Genomic DNA, 20,671 nt, shown 5'->3' on the forward strand with positions numbered 1-20,671 from the left:
TTCGTATATTTCGAAACACATCATGGCGGCAAACAGCAACCTACCCGTCAATTTTTTTTTCACTCCATTTCTAGCTTTCTAGCTATATATATACTGTATATACACTGTGTGTGTGTATGTATGTGTGTATGTATGTATGTATATATATATATATATATATATATATATATATATATATATATATATATATATATATATATATATATATATATATATACTGTAGCTTTTATCTTAACAATACTGTAAGAAATCCTTCTTATAGATTTTTTTTATAAAATACTGTACAAAATTTCTTTTATGGTTAAATAAAACAATAAAAAGTTGTTAAAGTTTTGATAATTTTCTATGACTGTAGTATTTACTACTGTACTATGCATAGCTTACTGTTTTCAGTATTTTCCGAATGATGTAGAATTATTTCCTATAGATACAAAAAACAAAAAAGGGTTTTCAAGGTTTGATACAGTACGTATCTAGCAATAGTTAAAAATTACAGTATAGTACTGTATATCCATGATGACACTCCCACACGTAAACACGGCCACTAGGCGCAAGTGTGCAATAGGCTGCTGTACGATAATCACGCTTTTTTTGCCCTGAGCGGTCATTTCACTAATGATAATTTTTCAAAGTTAATATAATTTCTTTATGCTTATAATTCGTAATTATAGTTAAAAGTAGGGATATTAATTAAATGGTTGAGTAAAAAAAAACAATTAATACTACTATTATTTAATTTCAAATGGCTACATAATACTGAATATTCTAATGGGTTCTTTTTATCTTCAATCGTAAATCTTACGCCTGGATAAGCAACAAAAGGAAAGGGATAGGTCTCTCTCTCTCTCTCTCTCTCTCTCTCTCTCTCTCTCTCTCTCTCTCTCTCTCTCTCTCTCTCTCTCTCTCTCTCTCTCTCTCTCTCATATCGTTTCCTGTATAGTTTTCAAATATGTTCGTCATACATTTGTACATTATTTATCCACTTTATTCTCTCTCTCTCTCTCTCTCTCTCTCTCTCTCTCTCTCTCTCTCTCTCTCTCTCTCTCTCTCTCTCTCTCTCTCTCTCTCTCTCTCGGCGTTTCCTTTCCCTTTATAGTTTTGTGAAATTTCGTTGTCCAGTCATTCGGTAATGAGAAGTCATTTTCGCTTTCGACATCGAAAGAAAACTTTGTTTCTTCAATATACTCATCACTGGAGGATTCAGAACTAGTGCTCTCATCAGGTTATCATTATCAAATTCCACAACAAGAATATCATTTATTTCATCTAAAGAAATAACCTTCCTCTTTAGACCTTTCATTACAAAAGGAACAATAAATAACCACTTATGCATGAACGCCCGAGCGCACTGATAGGAAACCAGTTCAAACCAGAGTTTTGTAACATCAAGCTACCTTCAGAAAAATAGTTGCCAGACATCATATAAGTTTCTATTCACAGTCCCCATATGCTGAGAGTGTTGCCAAGTGGTGATCCTATACTTACTATACGAGTAAAGTAACATCACGAGACTGACGGCTTGTAAAAGGCAATTAAAGTCATGAACGGAATATACAGTTGAAGGCGGTACCGAGTAGATCGTGGTGAACGGTTTATCACGTGGGTGACGCTTAACAGGTTAAAAAAACATTTTATATAGTTCGGTATTTTCTCTATCCATCCTCTCCCAGAAAACCTTCAAATGTGAATTATCGGAATGTGTGCAGATCTTGGCAGTGCGATAACTAGTTAGCGACTGAGAATAAAAAAAATAAAAAGCCCGATTGACGATGCTGATGAAGAGGATATCGAATACCGATTTTTCCCTAATTTGATTTTTTCTACGTTCTGTCTAATCCAATGTACAGTACATTCTTATGTAAAGGGCGAACCCCAACATTTCTTGATGCTGCTACACTTTAATTATAGATATTTTACCACCTATTTATAATCTTTATTTATAATAACATCTTTAGTAAAAGCTCTTCAATATCACTTTCAGGAGTAAATGCGTTTATGATCGACGATGAAACGTAAAAAAAAAAACGTTTTCCTCTTAAGAAGGCGTTTTTTTAGGAAAAAAAAAAACAACACGAAACAAAATTGCTCATATTTCATATATTTTGATTTTCTAAGGATAAATAAAACATTAATTATAACATTATTATTACATAGTACCTGGTAAGATATCTTTTGCCGCAAAAGTTAACCTATAGACAGATGTTAAAATTGGTTAGCGAGTTCGTTATGATCGGCGATGGAACGTACTAAACAAAGTAATGGATTTGGTTGTGGTGACATGTTTGGCAGTAGCATGATATAAAATAGTCTTTATTTTGATGGTTTTTAATTTAAAGTTTAATGAATAAGGATTTTTCACCATAATCACAACGTAAGTATAAAAATTAATTAGTACAAATATGGAATATTGTACATATAGGTGTTGGACAGTTAGGCTAGGCCTAGCGACAAGTTCACACAACAGATGGGCAAACCTTAACATTTTTCATCCAAAACTAGTCTTAAAATGTTTGAACAGAAATCTTTCTCTCACATTCTCCCCCCCCCCCTTCTCAGACATCGGGGAACCATCACCCCCCCCCCAATACAATTAAGAAAACAATAGATTTCCTACGCTTCGCGGTGCTTGACTCGCGGATTTAGAATGCTCCTCGCAAATACAGGAAAATTAATTTTTAAAAACTATCGATCGCGTAATTGAGGAATCGCGTAATTAGAACACGTGTAATTCGGGACCCTACTGTACTAGGAACACAAGGAAACATGGTTTACCTGCAGTGGTTTGAGGTCAGCTGTGCAGAGAACCCAGGATGCTTCTTTCCCCAAGAGAGGGGAGAATGAAGAAAAGAATAAGGGCCAGGCATACCTTTTCATTCATGTAGACTAAAACCGGGTAACAATGCCCTCAACCTTCTGCTACTTGTCCATTAAGGAGCCTGAGATTTAAACCAGCTGTTGTGCAGCCACCACAGGGCCGATAGAAAACGTATCGAGCCTCCTGTGGGTCACGTCTTGCAGGTAGTGGGCTGTGAAGGTCATTTGACGCTTCCAAACCCCTGCTTGTAGAACCTGCATCACAGAGCAATTTCTCTTGAATGCCAGGGACGTAGCAATGCCCGACATCATGTGCCCTAGGGCGACGTGACGGAGGGGGGTCAGGATTTAGGGAATGGCAGATAACCCTGCGAATCCAAGCTGAGATTGTATTCTTAGTGACCCTCCTCTTCGTCCTTCCAGTGCTCACGAACAATGCTTGCCCCCGAGGACGAATTGCAGCTGTTCTCTTAAGATAGACCCTCAGACTCCTTACTGGGCACAGTAGGAGATGGTCTGGGTCATCTGTTACAGAACGGAGACTCGAAATCCGGAAGGAGTCAAACCGGGGGTCCGGCACTCCTGGATTCTTAGCTACAAACTCAGGGACGAATCTGAACGTTACCTCCCCCATCCCCTTGAATAGGCGATGTCATACGAGAGACCATGAAGTTCGCTGACTCGCTTGGCCGAGGCCAGAGCAAGCAGGAACACCGTCTTTCAAGTCAGGTGGCGATCAGAAGCCTGGCGTAATGGTTCGAAAGGAGGTCTCTTAAGAGACCTGAGGACTCGAACCACGTTCTATGGAGGAGGTCTCACTTCCGACTGGGGGCAGGTAAGTTCATAACTTCGTATGAGTAGAGAAAGTTCCAGCGAAGAGGAAATGTCCATTCCTTTGAGCCTGAAGGCATGACTTGAGGCTGAGCGATAGCCTTTCACTGCCGAGACAAAGGCGCATTTCTTCCCGCAAATACACGAGAAACTCCGCTATTGCTGGAATAGTGGCATCAAGTGGAGAGATACCCCTTCCACAACACCAATCACAGAAGACTCTCCACTTTGCCTGGTAGACCCCTGCGGATGACTTTCGCAGGTGTCGAGACATCCTTTCCGCAACTTGTTGCGAAAAGCCTCTCTCTGTGAGGAGACGCTGGATAGTCTCCAGGCTCTGTGGAAGATGTTGGCATGTGGTTGTCTGAGTAGCTCGTGTCGAGGAGGAAGTTCTCTCGGGAGTTCCGTCAGGAGCTGCAGAAGGTCCGGGAACCACTCTGGATGATGCCATAGCGGAGCTATTAAGGTCATCGAAAGGTTGACCGATATTCTGGTCTTGTTGAGTACCCTTCTCATCAGACAGAACGGGGGAAAGGCGTAGACGTCGATGTTGTCCCACTGTTGTTGAAAGGCATCTTGCCAGAGTGCCTTGGGGTCCGGGACTGGGGAGCAGTACAGCGGGAGCTTGAAATTCAAGGCTGTCGCGAACAGATCCACCGTAGGGGAACCCTACAAAGTCAGGATTTTGTTGGCTACTAGACAATCCAAAGACCACTCGGTACTCACTATCTGAGATGCCCTGCTCAGATTGTCAGCGAGCACATTCCTCTGGCCTGGAATGTAGCGAGCTGATAGTGGAATCGAGTGGACTTCGGTCCATCTCAGTATCTCTACTGCAAGATGGGATAGCTGCTGTGAACAGGTATCTCCCTGCTTGTTGATGTAAACCACTACTGTGGTGTCGTTGCTCATCACCACCACGGAGTGACCCGCCAGGTATTGTTGGAACTGCTGAAGTGCCAGATACACGGCCTTCATTTCTAGCAGGTTTATGTGGAGGCACTTTTCTAATTCTGACCATAGGCCTGAGGTCCTGTGGTTCAAAACGTGGGTCCCCCACCCTTTTTTTAAGGCGTCCGAAAACAGCATCAAATCCGGGGGGAAGGACGAGAAGATCCACTCCCTTTCGTAGGTTTTCCTCTGTCAACCACCACTGAAGATCCGTCCGTTCCGCAGGACCTATTGAGATCAAGATGTCCGGAGAATCGTGTCCTTGATTCCACTGGGACTTGAGTCGCCATTGCAGGGATCTCATCCTGAGGCGACCATATGGAACTAGACGGTCCAGAGAAGAAAGGTGACCGAGGAGACGTCACCACGACTGGGTTGGGAGTTCTTCTCGTCTGAGGCAAGGAACTGCGACCCTCACCAGCCTTGCTATCCTGTCGTCTGATGGGAAGGCTTTGTGGAGATTGGTGTCCAAGATCATGCCTAGATATACCAGTCGTTGAGTTGGAAACAGGGAAGACTACTCGAGATTTACCATGATCCCTAGATCTTGGCAAAGTCCCAGAAGCTTGTCTTGGTGTCGAAGAAGGGTCGACTCCGAGTCTGCCAGGATCACCCAGTCGTCCAGATAGCGGAGGAGACGGATGCCGATCCTGTGTGCCCACGAAGAAATCAGTGTGAACACCCTGGTGAAAACCTGTGGTGCTGTGGAGACCGAAACACAGCACCTTGAACTGGTAGATCTTGTTGTCTAGGCTGAATCTTAAGTACTTCCTTGAAGACGGATGGACTGGGATCTGGAAGTACGCGTCCTTCAGGTCCAGTGTATACTTGAAGTCTTGCGGTCTCACTGCAAGTCTGACCGTGTCCGCCGTCTCCATGCTGAACAGGGTTTGTTTGACAAACCTGTTCAGGGCTGAGAGGTCGATGACTGGTCTCCAGCCTCCAGACGCCTTCTTTACAAGAAAGAGTCGACTGAAGAAGCCTGGGGACCCATCGACGACCTCTTGGAGAGCGCCCTTCTTCAACATGGTCCCGACTTCTGCCCGAAGGGCTTGCCCCCTTGCCGATCCTATGGCAAGGGAGCTCAATGACACTGGATTCGCTGTCAGGGGAGGTAGAGATGTTATGAACGGGACACGATATCCTTAACTGATTACGGAAATTGTCCAGGAATCGGCCCCGATTTGCTGCCACCTGTTTGCGCAACTTTGTAGGCATCACCCCACTGGTGGACATGCAGGGGGACTGCCAATCCTAGCGTTTGCGCCCTCGGCCACTCCCCCTAGGATTCTTTCCTCCCCTGGAGGACTTTTTGCCTTTCCGTCCTTGACAGGAAAGGGCTTAGACACCGTTGTCTTCGCTGTAGCTGCAGGTTTCGTGGTCTTGGTAGGAAGTGGTTGCTGGGTTGCTGGAGGTTTATAGGGCTTCGATGTTAAAGCTCTATGTAGGAGAGAGTCCTGGTTGGACTACCTCCACCTCTCAGCCGCTTTCTCCACGTCCTTAGGCTCGAACAAATTCTTCCCCAAGATGGAAGAATGTCTGAGCCTGCTGATCACTGGGGACCTTTTGGTGGAATCTCTCGGACACCGCATCTCGACGTTTCAAGATGGTATTAGCCCACAAGTTCGAGACTTGGTGGGCTAGAAACTCGATTGTACGAGTGCCTGAGAGTAAAAAGGTCTCCATGGCCTTCCTGGTACTCTCTTTGGACAAGTCCTCAGATCGTAACAGGATGCCCAGAGACCCTAGCCAGATGTCCAGCCACGAAGTTGCCTGCATGGCACACTTCGCCACCTTCTCCTGGCTAAGGATCTGTCGCCGAGAACGATACTTGCCAGTTGGAGAGTCTCTCTAGAGGGACTCCCCTGGTAAGCTCTTCCAAAGAGTGGTGTAAGGGAAGAGCTAAACAAGTCTCCTCCATGATGTCAAAGTACCTCCTCTGATGGACACGAGGAGGCGGGAGGAGTTTGTTACCGGCGCTGGATCGGCTGGAGGAAGCAAGCTCGGAGAGCTGGCCTTTGACCTTGTCTCTGGCACTCTTAGCCCCTTGAGACCAGGGCAAAGCCACGCTGGCCTTTGAGGGTTTTTGAGTACCAAAGACTCGGTCCAAGACCGTGTCCTTGCCCTCACGAGGGGGAATCTCTGGATCCGCGAACCCATTGAGATTCCTCATAAGGGTCAGAACCTGCCAGAACGCATGCTCTGATTCCTGTAACTCTCCTCCTGAAGGGCTAGCAGCAAAGTCTCCTGTCCCCAAAGGCTCTTCTTGGGGGGACTCGTGGACGTTCTCTGAGAGCTTGGCTGGCTCTGGTCTAATCCTTGAGGATGACTTAGGTAAAGTCTTGGAGTCCTTCGACTCCCTCCTGGGAAGGATGCAGGACTCCAACAGTGATGATGGGAGGCTCTTCTCCACCCCTACCTGAGAAGACTTCCCTGCGCGAGGTGGGGTTTCCCTCATTGGTGCGATGGGGGAACGCCTCACCTCGCGTGACTCCCCTGAGGACGGGAAATCCTCGTCCGAAGGAGAGGGAGTGAAAGTCTGGGGGGGTGAAGAAGCCTTCCTCAAAGACTTCCGAGGAGTCAGCTTCGCCCTTGAAGTTACCACGTCAGATACTCCTCTCTTCCTCTTCAGGGGAGTATAAGCTGCCCCTGATTTGTGGCCCAGTTCAGAGAGAACAGGCTTAAAAGCCTGCATGACCGCTTTGACTAGGGACCCGAACCAGGGCTACTGACTGACAGTGGCGCTGTCAGAAACTCCCTCTGGAGGGAAGGGGATCGTTCGATCCCTAGGAGGAGTTACCAAAGGAGGGTTTGCCTGAAAAGACGAAGAAGAAAAGTCCTTGGACCCATCCGGATTCTCCCTCCCTCCAGCGAGCACGCTGTTCTGCGCATGCGGGGGGTGGGAACGCGATAATGATGACCTGGCCGCGCGGCGTCCTGCAGCCTCACGCTGGGGATCGCGCTGGCGCTCGCGAGATGGGATTTGCCTTGGGTCGCGCGCGGGCGAAAGTTGGCGCTCGCGAAGACGATTGTTCGCGCGGGCGCGCAGGATCTGGCCGAAGAGCCCGTGAGGGCGATATCGTTGGGCGCGCGCGCAGGATATATACCCCTTGCGCGCATGAGAGCACACATCTGGTTGTAGAGGTGGGCACGCAAGGCGTGCGTGTGCAAATTCATGGGCGCGCGTCGGTGGCAGGTGAAGGATGGCGAGCAGGCGGGGTCCGATGGCGCGTCGGCGATTGATGGCGCGTTGGAGAGCGCTGGTGAGCAGGGGAAGAGGTTACCTTCCCCTTTGCGCCCAGATCAGAAGATCGTGGGCGCAGGAGATCGTTGGGGCGCAGGAGAGCGCTGGTGTGTAAGAGAGCACTGGCGCGCAGGAGAACGGGGGCACACATGGTGCGCATCAGGATGAGGGCGCGCAGTAGCATGCTGGCGAACAGGAGAGCACTGGCGCGCAGGTGAGCACTGACACGCTATAACAGGAACTTCAGCAGGCGAGCGCTTGCGCGCAGGTGAACGTTGGCGCGCAGGGGATACCTGGCGCGTAAGGGACTTAGACACAAATTTGTGTGAAAGACCTTTGTGCCCGTGCCCCGAAGGGACCATAGCCCGTTTTACAACGGGGTGAGTTGGCGCCCACAGCGCGGCAGCAGCCACGAACGGCGACGGCAGGTCAGCAGGTCTGGCGGGTGGAAGGTCGGCGTGTCCTTTGCAAGGACGACCTTCCACCGAAGGAGATCGCGATCGTTCTGCGGAGAGGTCCAGGGATGTAGCTGGTAGAGTCGGCGAACGACGGCGAGGTTCCTCTGCGGCGGACTGCGGAGATGATGAACCAAAGAGGCGCCTCCTAACACTCTTGTGAGGTGAAGGAAGGACTCTACGGCGAAGAGGAAGGCGGGCTCTACGCCTTATAAGCCCTCTGGGGGCCGTGGGGTCAGCGGGCTGACCATCAGCAGTCCTCCGAAGAGGAGTCTCTGTGAGTGAACTCCCCCGAGGGGGAGAATCACCGGCAGGAGAGACCGTTGGACTTAGTTCCTTCCTCGAAAGATGTTCGGAGGGGGGAACTAAGCCTTCAGCTACATCAGCAACATCAGGAGCAGAGGTTTGATACAGCTCATCGGAAGCCTCTGCCACAACAACGTCAACGATAGACAGAGGATCAACCTCTGCTAAAGTCGGCGATTGTTTGACAGCTGCCCCCAACCTGATCATGTCAAACAAGGCTTCCTTGCAGGACGAACCCTCAAGCCCCAAGGAAGCCCAAAGCTGCAACAAATCATTATTAGTCACACTTACATTTAAATCCTCCCCCGGGGGAGGAGGAGTAGGAGCTGCCTCGCTATGGGAGGCAACTCCCTCTCCCAAACCCCGAGACCGGTCAACAGAACTACGGCCTACGCTACCACTCGACAGTTTCTCGGAAGAAACCGATTGAGTGGGAGCTTCGGAGGAGGTTTGGGCCACGGAAGAGGAGCCCTTGGGATTTTCTCCTTTCAAAGAAACCTTCGAAGGAGAAATATCCCGTCTGGACTACTACTTCCAGCGCCGAGAAAACTTCTCCCACTGGGAGGTAGACCACTCCCTACACTCACCACACACATTATTCTTATCACACCGTTGGCCCCTACAGTAAGGACACAAGGTGTGGGGGTCCGTTTCGACCGCCGACATATACGTACCACAAGGGTGGTCAGGTAAACCAGGACACTTACACATCGCAGAGGCCAACTTCCCCCACACTCTGTCAAAGGAAAAGCAAACAAAAGATTAGCAATGGCTGTCAAAGAAGGCGAGGGTGACAGCGGACACGTCGCCCAACCGAGCCGAGAGCAAAGTGAGCTCAAGCACAGGTGTGTGTGAGGGGGGGGAGGTAGCAAGCTACCCTCCCTACCCCCCCCTAACTAGCGGTGGGGTAGTAGACCCTCGTTAAAATTCTAATGGCTCGTCATTTCAGTTACGCCGAAAGTAATTACCCATATTAAATAGCTAAGGTTTGTATTTCAGTTACGGAACAACTACATATTGATAGGCATCCCCTTCTAGCTTGCTCAGAGTAATTACGGCAGGGTTTACCAGGGCAAAACCGCATTTCTGCACATGAAGTCTCCATCAGACACAAGCACAAATAGCATAAACAGCTAAAACAGGGACACAGAAGTACGTGCCTACTGAACTGAAGCCGAAGTCCAAGTGAGGGTTCTTCCACCTCATTAATAGTTTAAATGGCCATTCCATTTTCGCTGAAATCATACTCCCATTAAAGAATAATGGTTTGTATTCTTGTTGGAACAAAAGACACTATAAAACAAAGATACAAAACACATTAAAAAACATACCTGATGTCTTTGCCTCTTCTGCATTTCAAGCATTACACGAACAGTTTCCCTTGCTTGATGAGGTCGAAATTCGTTAATTAAATGATGAATGTTAATAAATAATATGTTGATATCCTCGATTTTATCTGTTCTCTTGTTTGAATCTGGACACTTGATGAGGATATCCAATAGATCGAGAAAGTTCACTAAGATGGAATGGTTTAGCTTCTTCAATTCCCTTCTATGATCAAAATTTTGAGGGTATAAACGTCGTATGGCCTGAAATACATAAGCATCACTCAAAATATTTCCCATTAGAGCCATTAATGTAAGTTTAAATACTCAACACATAAACAAAAACATTATTGCTTGCAAATCTTGACATTCTTGTACCCAAGTTTAACTCCCTATAGAAATGTTTATAAAAAATACAAGTTCTCATACTGTATTTCATACCTGGCTTTCAAGAGGTCGAATAATGGCATCATCAGCATTGAAAGGCATACCAAACATAGTATATTCATTATGAATGGGTAATGGAGGTTTTGGAGCCCGTCCTCTCCTGATATTTTCATCCGTGTAGTGATTAATATACTGAGTAGGAGGTAACGGCCATGTTGATGTTGATGTACTCTCTCCTGCAAGAGCCATTTTCAACGAATCTGAAAAATAACGAATTCATTAAATTACTGTACCGTAAATATCATATCTAATAGCACGGTCCATCAATATACAGGAAATAAATATAAAATTCAAAGCCACTTCAGTTGAATTAGAGAAAATCGGTGTTGTCATGAATTACAAAAGCATAAAAAGTAGAACTTACTTTCTACCGTTCATGAAATAAACTAAAAAAACAACATGAAGCAAGACTTACTTTATGTGACCCGTATGATTAATCAATATTGAACGATCATGAAGCAGAAGCAAATATTTCATTCCTAATTTTAGTATAGTACAAGGCATGATTACAATACTGTATATCACAAATTTTAAGTCCTTTGTATTTTTTTAACTAGACAAACCTGAGTCCTTTAATAGGAGCTAATGGTATTAGGTGCATATTTTCTTAGCATCTTTATTGAATTATCAATAAATAGATTGAAAAGAGTAGTTGAGCACCATAGTGACTATAGGAATACTGTATAATATCTAGTGTTCCCCACAATAGTGCTCTAGGCCCATTACTTTTCATACTATATGGTTTGGCCTAGAAAATCCAAGCTCATTACATAAGTAGATGATGCTACTAGCTTTTCTTCAATTCCACCTCCTGAATGTAGACATATGGCTTCTGAATCTCTCAATAGAGATCTAGCTAAAATTACTGCAAGATGCAAATTATCATAAATTTTTAAGCAACTTGTATTTTTCCTAGGTGCTCGCATGGTGGTTGATGTGGGCAGTTTAACTTAAAGATCTCAGGTGTGTACAGTTAGGAAAAATACAAATTGTGATTTGCTCCTACATGTAATACAAACTACCGTCCTTTAATATGAGACTTATCTCAAGGGAAAAGGAAGTCCCTATGACCCAAGCTGGCTTGGATAACTGACCCAGGAAATGTCAATGAACTTTGGTCGTAAAGAGGAGCGAAAGTCATGACTCCTGTCAACCCCATAACTTCCTGAGCATTGGTATGCAACAGGAGTTTGGGTACTCCCACACCATAAATGGCAAGTCGATGAAGAATCAATATCCTACAGGAATCTTGTCCATTGTACAGTACAGTATAGTCATTGCAGTACTGTATATGACTAACGAATGTGTAATGCAACAGGCCCCATTGTCCACCTTGCTCAGAGGTTCAGGGAAATGCTTCAAATACAATACCAAATTGTGAAGAAAAGTCACTCAGAAGCAACTTACCTGCTTTTAGCATCAAGTTCAACAACATAACAACAAGACTGCTGTACCCCAAGGGAGGGAAAGAAGAAAGGAAAAATTACCAGTAATTCTTACTTTTCACTCTCGACTTATGTCACAACAGTTATCCAGACGCAGTGCTACTTGTCCTGGAAGAGAGCTGGACTCCTGCACCACCTGTTGAGTGACTGGGTACTACATGGAAAAAGGTATCCAAGAGACCTATGGGTATATTCCCTAAAATAGTGGGCAGTGAAGGTCATCTGCTGTTTCCAGACTCCCATGTTCATGACCTTCACCTCGGACATATTCTTTCTGAAGGCTAAAGTAGAGCCAATACGCCTGCCTTTGTGAGCCCTCGTTTTCGAGGGTCTGCTTCTGTGTGCTTTATCTGGGGCGTAGGAGTGTCTTATGGTTTCCTGAAACCAAAAGGAAATAGTATTCCTGGAGATCAGTCATTTTACCTTCTTAGAGCTTAGGAACAGTCACTTGTAATCAGATCTGAGGCGTAGAGTTCTTTTGAGTTAGCATCACAATGCCTTCACGAGACAAAGCAGCAGATTGTTTTGATAGCTAGTCGCTTCTTTAAGCCAGGAGATGGGGGAGGTCTTGAACCTAAGATCCTGGATCACTGGGTTCTGTGTTTTGCAGCAAACTGTAGCATGAACAAAAGTAGATCTCCTTCCAATCCTCAACATGACCAACGGTATGTGAAATGCCGTGCAACTCACTGGCCCTCTTTGTAGAGACTAAAACAAGCAGAAAAATAAATTTAAGAATATGTATTTTTTCTAACAATAGAAACCTTAAGCTCTTTATTCGGGAATATACTTTCAGTAGAGCTGGAAGACTAGCCATAAGACTTTTAGCGAGGTATAACTACCCCACCGCTAGGTTGAGTGGAGTAGTACCAGCTACCCCACTCACACACACACACACCTATGTTGTCTTGTCACTTTTGATTGCAGGGGAGAGGTGATGGCAGGCCATATTTGTATAAAGAGCTCAAGGATTGTATCGTTAGGAAAAATAAAAATTATTCTTAAATTTGTCATTTGTCATTTGCCATTTATTAGAGTTGGATGGAAGTTCTAATCACTGGCTGGTTTTTGCCACAGGATTTTCCTCCGTGGTACGCACACACAAAGAGGACTAGCCCTGATGCCTCGCTAAAAACCTTATGCAATAACACGCTTTAGCGCCCTGAGTAATCCGTACGATTGTGTGATACTAGCAATGTGACTTAGTCTAGGCAAGAATTCTCAGAAATTGTGAGATTCTTTGAACCAACCATAAACATTACCTAATTCCCACCTCACAAAGGGAATATGGGGATGTAACAAGTGTATATTTCTATACCAGGTTACACAAGGGAAATGGTTATTACCTGCAGCCAGAGGAGGCCAGCTTGCAGTGTACCATAAGTGCTGTTCCCCAGGTGAGGGGAAGATGAGAGGAAGGAGGAGCTAGTCATTCTTATCATTCACCACAGACTTAATCCCAGGTAACCTCTACCCCATACCATTTGCTACTTGTCCACAAGGAGCTTGATTTGTTTAAACCACTGGTTGTGCAGCCCCCACAGGACCAATGAAGAACGTTTCCATGTTCCTGTGGGTTACGTCTTGCAGGCAGTGGGTAATGAAGGTCGTTTAACGCTTCCACACACCTGCTTGAAGGACCTGTGCCACAGTAGTTTTTTTTAAGGCTAGGGACGTAACAATACAGTACTGTACCTCTAACGTCACAAGCTCTAGGTTTCTGCGTTTGCGAAGAAGAATCAGGATTCAGGGCCTGTTCTGACCCTAAAAATCCATGTTGAAGTTGTGTTTTTCGTGATTCTTCTCTTCACCATGTTGACGAAGAGACCTCTCACTCGCGAGCAAGCTCCTGCACTTCTCTTGAGGTAACACCTCAGAGCCCTCACTGGGTACAGTAGCAGTTGATAAGGGTAATTGGTTACATTACAGAGACTCTTAATACAGAAGGGTGCGAATCTATGATCCATTATCCCAAATTTTGAGTACTGGCGATAAACTGAGGGACGATGTCGAGGATTACCCGTGCCCATTCCCTTGAATGGGCGACATCATAGGAAAAACCATGAAGCTTACTTACTCTCTTGCCCGAAGCCAAGCAAGTACAGTAAGGCCTCACGACTCAAAATTAATTGATTCCATAGTGGCTTTCGTAACGTGATTTTTTCGTCTTGTGTGTCGCCTTTTACATGTACTGTAAATGGCCTAATTCGTTCCAGACCCTACAAAAACACCACATTAAATGATTATAAAAAGGATACACTCCACTATACAATACTCAATGTATGACTACAATTATTTGGATCATTCAGTAACAACTGACCATTGATTACCTGTAAAAGAAATGTATAATTAGAGCAAAAAGTAAACAAAATGTGGAACCTTACTTTTGAAGTGAGGCGATGTCCGAGAGCGAAGTGGTAGGGCGGTAGAGGAGGATGACAAACGGCGGAAAACATTAACAAGTGGCAGAAATCGTAAACACTTAACTTTACAAAACAGATTAATAAATGGCAGAAAACATTAACACTTAATTTTAGGAAACACATTTACAAATGGCAGGAAATATTACGATTAACTTAAAATTAAATTTCTTTTTTTTTGGGCTGTCTAATTTTTTTTTTACTTTACATTTTGTCTTTTCTAAATTTAATTACACTACGTATTTCTTTCATCCCTGCCACTTTTATTTCATTTTTGATCTTGCGCTTGGTCTCCTTCTACTAAAGACCTCTTCTTAAAAAACTCGTCCAAAAAAGTTTGTTTCTGCCTGCTTCTTAAAATTTTCCTGAAATGACTCGGGCAAACGTCAACATAGTATTCAAACGCACAACTTGTGATAATTTTTTCTGGGTGTTTTTTCTACAAGAGCCACCATTTTATAGTAGCAATCTAGACCTTCGTTAATTTCTGCCGTTGTCAGCAGGTCATCCTCCTCCCTCTCGTCACTAGAATACTCTTCCTGAACGACGTTCAGTCGCATGGCCTCCAACTCCTTCAGGTCATCCATCGTAAGTTCCTCTTGGTGCTCCTCAATAAGCTCATTTATGTCGGCCTCATCAACTTCCAGACCCATGTTTGTCCCGAGTGTAACGATCTCGGCAACTCTGGTTGGGCAACAGGTTCAGGATTGTCAACCTTTTCGGCTTCATCTTCAGCTTGGCCTTCGTGGAAGCCCTCGAAATCTCATGCGGAGATGGCATCAGGACACAGCTTCTTCCACGCAGAGTTCAAGGTGGGCCTTGAAACCTCTAGCCAAGCTTGAATGATGATTTTGAGGCATATCACAAGATAGAAATGTTCCTTCCAAAATTGACGAAGGGTGAGGTTTCTGATCTCAGTGATTTCAAAACATCTTTTGAAGTGATATTTTGTATAAAGCTCTTAAAGTATGAAATCACTTGCTAGTCCATGGGCTGGAGGAGAGGGGTGGTGTTAGGTGGAAGAAAGAGAACCTTGATGAAAGAATACTGTGCTAGGATATCTTCCTAGAAGGCAGGAGGGTGAGCAGGGGCATTGTCCAACACCAACCGGCATTTCAGAGGGAGGCGCTTCTCTTCCAAATACTTTTTCACAGTCTGGCCAAAACAAACATTTACCCACTCGGTGAACAAGTGTCTTGTTACCCAGGCTTTTGCACTAGCCCTCCAAAACACCTGAAGATTCTCCTTAATGATTTTATGGGCCTTGAAGGCTTGTGTATCAAAGTGATACACCAGCAGTGGTTTCACCTTACAATCCACACTGGCATTTGCACAGAGTCTGGAAGGAAGCGGGCTGATAGTGGTACCAAACGGACTTTAGCCCACCTTAGTATTTATACTGCTAGATGGGAAGAGGCTGCGAGCAAGTTCCTTCTAGCTTGTCGCTGTGAGCCTTTATGTAGTGTGTGGTGTTGTAGCTCATCACATCACTGAGAGGCCCGTTAGGAACTGAAGAGGCTGCTGAAGGACCGGAAAGTTGGCCTTCATCTCTTAAGAGATTTAAGTGAAGGTACTTTCGGACTCTGTCCAGAGGTCCGATGTCGTGTGGTACAGCACTATGGTCCCTTATTTCTTCTTTTGATGTGTCTAAGCCCAGCATCAAGTCCAAGGGGTGGGGAAGGATGAGAAGGTTATAAGACTCCGTAGATTCACAACACCCATCCCTTGAGGTTAGTCCAATCTTCTGGTCCCTGAGGGTTAGAATGTCTGGGGGATCAAAGACCTGATTCCAATCGGACTTAAGTCACTCTGGGCTGGGAGTTCTTCTCGTTTTGAGAAAGTTTGTGGAGATTGGTGTCTAGAATCATTCCCAGATACACCAGTCTTCTGAGAGGGAAGTAGGGAAGACTTCCACAGGTTTACCTTGATCACTGGATCTTGGTAAAAAGACTTCAGAAGTTCCAGTGCTAATGCAAAGTTTCCACCGAGTCTGATAAGGTCAGTCAGTCAGTCGTCTAGAAACGGAGGAGACAGAAGTCCATCCAGTGGGACCAGGATGGGTGTAGTGGAAAGACCGAAGCACAGTGCCCTGAACTGGTGTTTCTTGTTTGTCTAGACTGAATCTTCAATCCTTCCTAGAAGGATGGTTTGGGCCTGGAAGTATGCGTCCTTTAGGTCCAGTGTGCAAATGAAGACCTGAGGTCTTAGCCCTTGTCCGCACTTCAACATGGTGTGGACATTGACCCAAAGGGACAGCTCCTTGCGGATCCTTTCGCATGGGAGATTGTTGACGATAGTTAATTGGTGATGGTGAGCCATTGATGATCAGCGATCAATCGCGGACCAATGTCTGGTGAGCTAGAGATCAGTAAGCTGACCATTGGTTGGTCAGAGATCAGCAAGCTGATGATTGGCTGGTCAGAGATCAGCAAGCTGACGATTGGTTGGTCAGAGATCAGCAACCTGACGATTGGTTGGTCAGAGATCAGCAACCTGACAATGGGCTGGTCAGAGATCAGCGAGCTGAGGTCAATGATCGAAGAAAGATGAGCTGCCCATCGGTGATCTAGTGATCAGCAAGCTGATGACTGGTTCTTGACTAGCAATCGGTGATCGGCATGCTAGCATTCAGAGATCGTTAGTAATTGGAGAGACTAGAGGTCAATGATCAGAGAGGGATGAGCTAGCAATTGGCGAGCTAGCGATCAGCAAACAGTGATCTAGCGGTGAGTAGGTTGATGATTTCTTGTTTGCTGACGGTAGTACTGTCAAGAAAAAACTCCAGAAGAATCAGGGACCAACGGTTCCCTGTGAGGAGTCTCGACCGATGCGTTTGATTCCCCTTGGAAGATGGAATCTTCGGGATCTTGAACCCTTCTATGAAGCCTTTTCCCTCTTTTCAAGGGCAGCCGTGCTGTTATGCGTTTGCGGGGAGAGAAATGGGGCAATGGTGACCTGTCAAAAAGTTTTTATTCTTTTCGCCTATTGCGCGAGTGTGAAGAAGAGTACTGGAGCGATGGCACACAGGATGATGCTGGTGCTCAGTTTCTGCTCAAGCGCAGTTTTCGGAGAATGCGCAGAAGAGCAGGTAAGCGCTGGTGCGCAGGTGAGCGCTGGCTCTTTGGCAAGAGCTGGCGCACTGGTGAGCATTGGATCTGCACGCACTGGCTCTTTGGCAAGAGCTGGTGCATTGGATCTGGGATCACAACTGCGCAGGAGAGCGCTGGATCTGAGAGCGCAGAAGAGGGCTAGCGAACAAGCAAGCGCTGTCTCTTTGTGAAGAGCTGGCGCATTGGCGAGCAATGGATCTGAGAGCGCAAGTGAGCAGGAGAGTGCTGGATCTGAGAGCGCCTGTGCGCCGTAGAGCGCTGGCGCGCAGTAAGGCACTGTGTAGGATTTTGTGCAGTCTCCCTAGAATACGCAGAAGCGCCTGACTGGTCGCGCAAGGGCAGGTGCCTGGTCACGCGATTGCGGTTGAGAACTCGCGCATAGGAGAGCGCTGGCGCACATGGGAGAGTGCTGACGCACTCACGCTTCGGAGGCTGCTGGTGCGCTGCTGGCGCACAGGAGAGAGCTGGAACGCAGCCGAACGCTGGTGCGCAGAGATCGTTGGCGCGTAGGACAACGATGGCGTGCGCGGAAGACTGCTGCCGCGCGCGGAAACAATTGCGCGCAGGACAACAATGGCACACACGTAGAAGACTGCTGGGGCGCGCGTGGAAGTGTGCTGCCGCGTGCGGAAACAATGGCGCTCAGAGATCGCAAGCGCGTGGGAACGTGATGGAGCGCTGGAGAATGCCGGCGCGTAGGAGAGCCCTGGCGCCTAGGAGAGCACTGGCGCGCAGGTGCAGGAGAGCGCAGGCGCAGAAAATCGTTGGCGAGCAGGAGACGGAAGTTGTGTTGCGCCGATGATCATAAGTTCGTTGGTGCGCTGGCAAACGTTGCTCTCTGTGGCGAGGTTGCGCTGGTAGGTCGGCAGGTCAGCTGGTAGGATGATCAGGAACTGGGATGTGCCCTTTGGAAGGGCGAACATCCACCGATTAGGATCGCGAACGATCCACAGAAGAGTCCAGGACCGAAGTCCAAGGACTAGCTGCAGCACGAGGTTGCGCTGGTGGGTCAGCAGGTCAGCTGGTAGGACGATCAGGAACTGGGATGTGCCCTTTGGAAGGGCGAACATCCACTGTAGCGTCCTCAGGAGAAGGTTCAGGAACCGATGACTCCCCGTAGCAATACTCGGAAGAGGAGTCTCAATGAGTGGCCCCTCTCGCGAACGAGAGTTGATCACTTTGCAGCAGAGACTTGCCTAAGACTATGTTCCGCCCCCAAAGGAAGAGAGGCTCAGCAAGGGGGGAGTGTAGTCTAGGCGAAGACAGCAACAGCAGTCGGAGTCGATGAAGTGATGAAGATGCAGGAAGTTCTCCCTCGGAAAGGAGAAACAACCTCACACCTGGTGAAGAAATTCTCCCTCGGAAGGGAAAGTTGTCCAACCCCTGGAGGCGAACCTCCGGGTAGCGCTCTAAGATGATCTGACGATAGCGCTACCTGAGGAAGCGTAGCCGGAGCTAGTTCCTCGAAGATGAAGTGCTGATCAGGTGTTGCCAAGGGCGTACTTCTAAGAGAAGGGATGACGGCCATGATGACATCCTCTGAGGGACGGCAGTGACAGCAGATACTACAGGCCTGAACAGAACAGCTCTGCTTCGTCGACACTCTTAGTCGAACGAAGAAAACTGCATCGCTAACCGAGGAAAAATGAAATATGATATTTTCATTATAAAATAAATTTTTTAACATACTTACCCGGTGGATATATTTTATATGTAGCTCAAGTCCCTGACGTCACGGCAGAAATTCAAAACTCGCGGCAATCGCAGATTGAGTAGCCAGGTGTACCACCAGTGAGTCCTCACGTGACGGTACTTAGAACCATTCCACGTTTCCTCAGATTTTCCATGCCCATAGGTCTCTAGAGGGGAGGAGAGAGGGAGTCAAATTATATATATCCACTGGGTAAGTATGTTAAAAAATCACAAATTTTAAGAAATTTGTATTTTTCCTAACAGTACTTACCTCGAACTACTTTCTTAGGAGTATCTGGGATTCTCCTCCCAACCGACTAGAATTTTGTGTAGTTTCCACTAGCTCCATTTTCTATAGTGGGTTCCTCTGTGGCGGATGGATACTCGCCCTGAGGCGATCAGGGTCAGCGTGCGAGAGCATGGGCCTAGGTCTCGGTCACCAGTAAGCTTTTGATAATTATGGTATCGAACTCCTGTAAGACACTCGGGGAAGGATGGGCGGGCAATAACCCGAAAGTAGTTCGAGGTAAGTACTGTTAGGAAAAATACAAATTACTTAAAATTTGTGATTTGTTCCAACACAGAGTACTTACCTTGAACTACTTTCTTAGGAGACTTATACTTTAGGAGGCGGGGGTAGTCTTACAGACTGAGAGACCTGCTGGATATTAATGATTGAACCTAGATAGGAGGCTAGGTTCTGCTGACCACCAAACGGGATACGAGACTTGGGGAGAACTACGCAAAAAGCTATTTAGTGTCTAAGTAACTCACCTCTGTAAAGATCTCCGGACATGGGCGTCTCCAACGAACGATTCTCACATGGGAGGAGTAAGGGAGAAAGGGAATGGAGGGGAAGCAGGAATAAGGGGGAATAGTAAGGAAGGAACTTGTGTCGCTTGGAATACTTTTCACGGGCTTCCCCGGGACTTCAACCTTAAACCTGTTGGAGAGCGGAAATGATCGGACCGATGGAGAAGGAGTCCAGAGACTTCCTTGAACAGTCCTTCAGGTAGTGGGCCGTAAACGTGGACTGCCTGGACCATGTACCCGCTTTCAGGATCTGGCCCACCGTCATGTTCTTCTCGAAGGCTAGTGACGTGCTCAGACCCCTAATATCATGGGGGCGCAGCTTACCCAGCACCGAGGATCCGTCACTGTCATAGGCTCTCTTTATGACTTGACGTAACCAGAAGGAGATGGTGTTCCTGGACACTGCCTTCTTTACTGGGCTCGAGGAGACAAACAGGCTCTTAATCCCAGGGCGAAGTCTAGCTGTCCTTTCGAGGTATTTCCTAACTGCCCTGACTGGGCAGAGCAAGAAATCCCCTGGGTTGTCTGATCGCGGAATCGCTGAAACTGAAAAGCCCTCAAACCTAGGGTCCCAGGAGGCGGGGTTCTGCGTCTTGGCCATAAAATCGGGCAAGAACTTGAAACTCAAATCCTTCCACCCTTTCGAGTGCGAAACCTAATACGACAGCCCGTGGAGTTCGCTAACTCGTTTAGCAGAGGCCAGGGCGAGAAGGAAGACGGTCTTGAGGGTGAGGTCTTTGTCAAGGATGTCCCTGAGGGGTTTGAAGGGTGGCCTAGACAGGGTCTTAAGTACTCTGGCAACGTCCCACTGAGGCACT

The 20,671-nt window shown here is 46.8% G+C and overlaps 1 protein-coding gene across 5 annotated transcripts in view; it reads right to left on the minus strand.

Annotated features, from left to right (window-relative positions):
- MED7 (mediator complex subunit 7) overlaps positions 1-20,671 on the minus strand; it is a 524,248-nt gene that overhangs the window by 28,395 nt on the left and 475,182 nt on the right. For all 5 annotated transcript variants that reach the window (XM_068382727.1, XM_068382720.1, XM_068382704.1 and 2 more), the window contains exons 2-3: positions 10,368-10,573; positions 9,933-10,190 (exon numbers count right to left, since the gene is read on the minus strand). In XM_068382727.1, the coding sequence (XP_068238828.1) occupies positions 9,933-10,190; positions 10,368-10,562 (453 nt within the window). In that variant the 5' untranslated portion in view covers positions 10,563-10,573. The remainder of the gene's footprint in view (positions 1-9,932; positions 10,191-10,367; positions 10,574-20,671) is intronic.

This window comes from Palaemon carinicauda, chromosome 1, assembly GCF_036898095.1.
Source record: "Palaemon carinicauda isolate YSFRI2023 chromosome 1, ASM3689809v2, whole genome shotgun sequence".
NCBI lineage: Eukaryota > Metazoa > Arthropoda > Malacostraca > Decapoda > Palaemonidae > Palaemon > Palaemon carinicauda.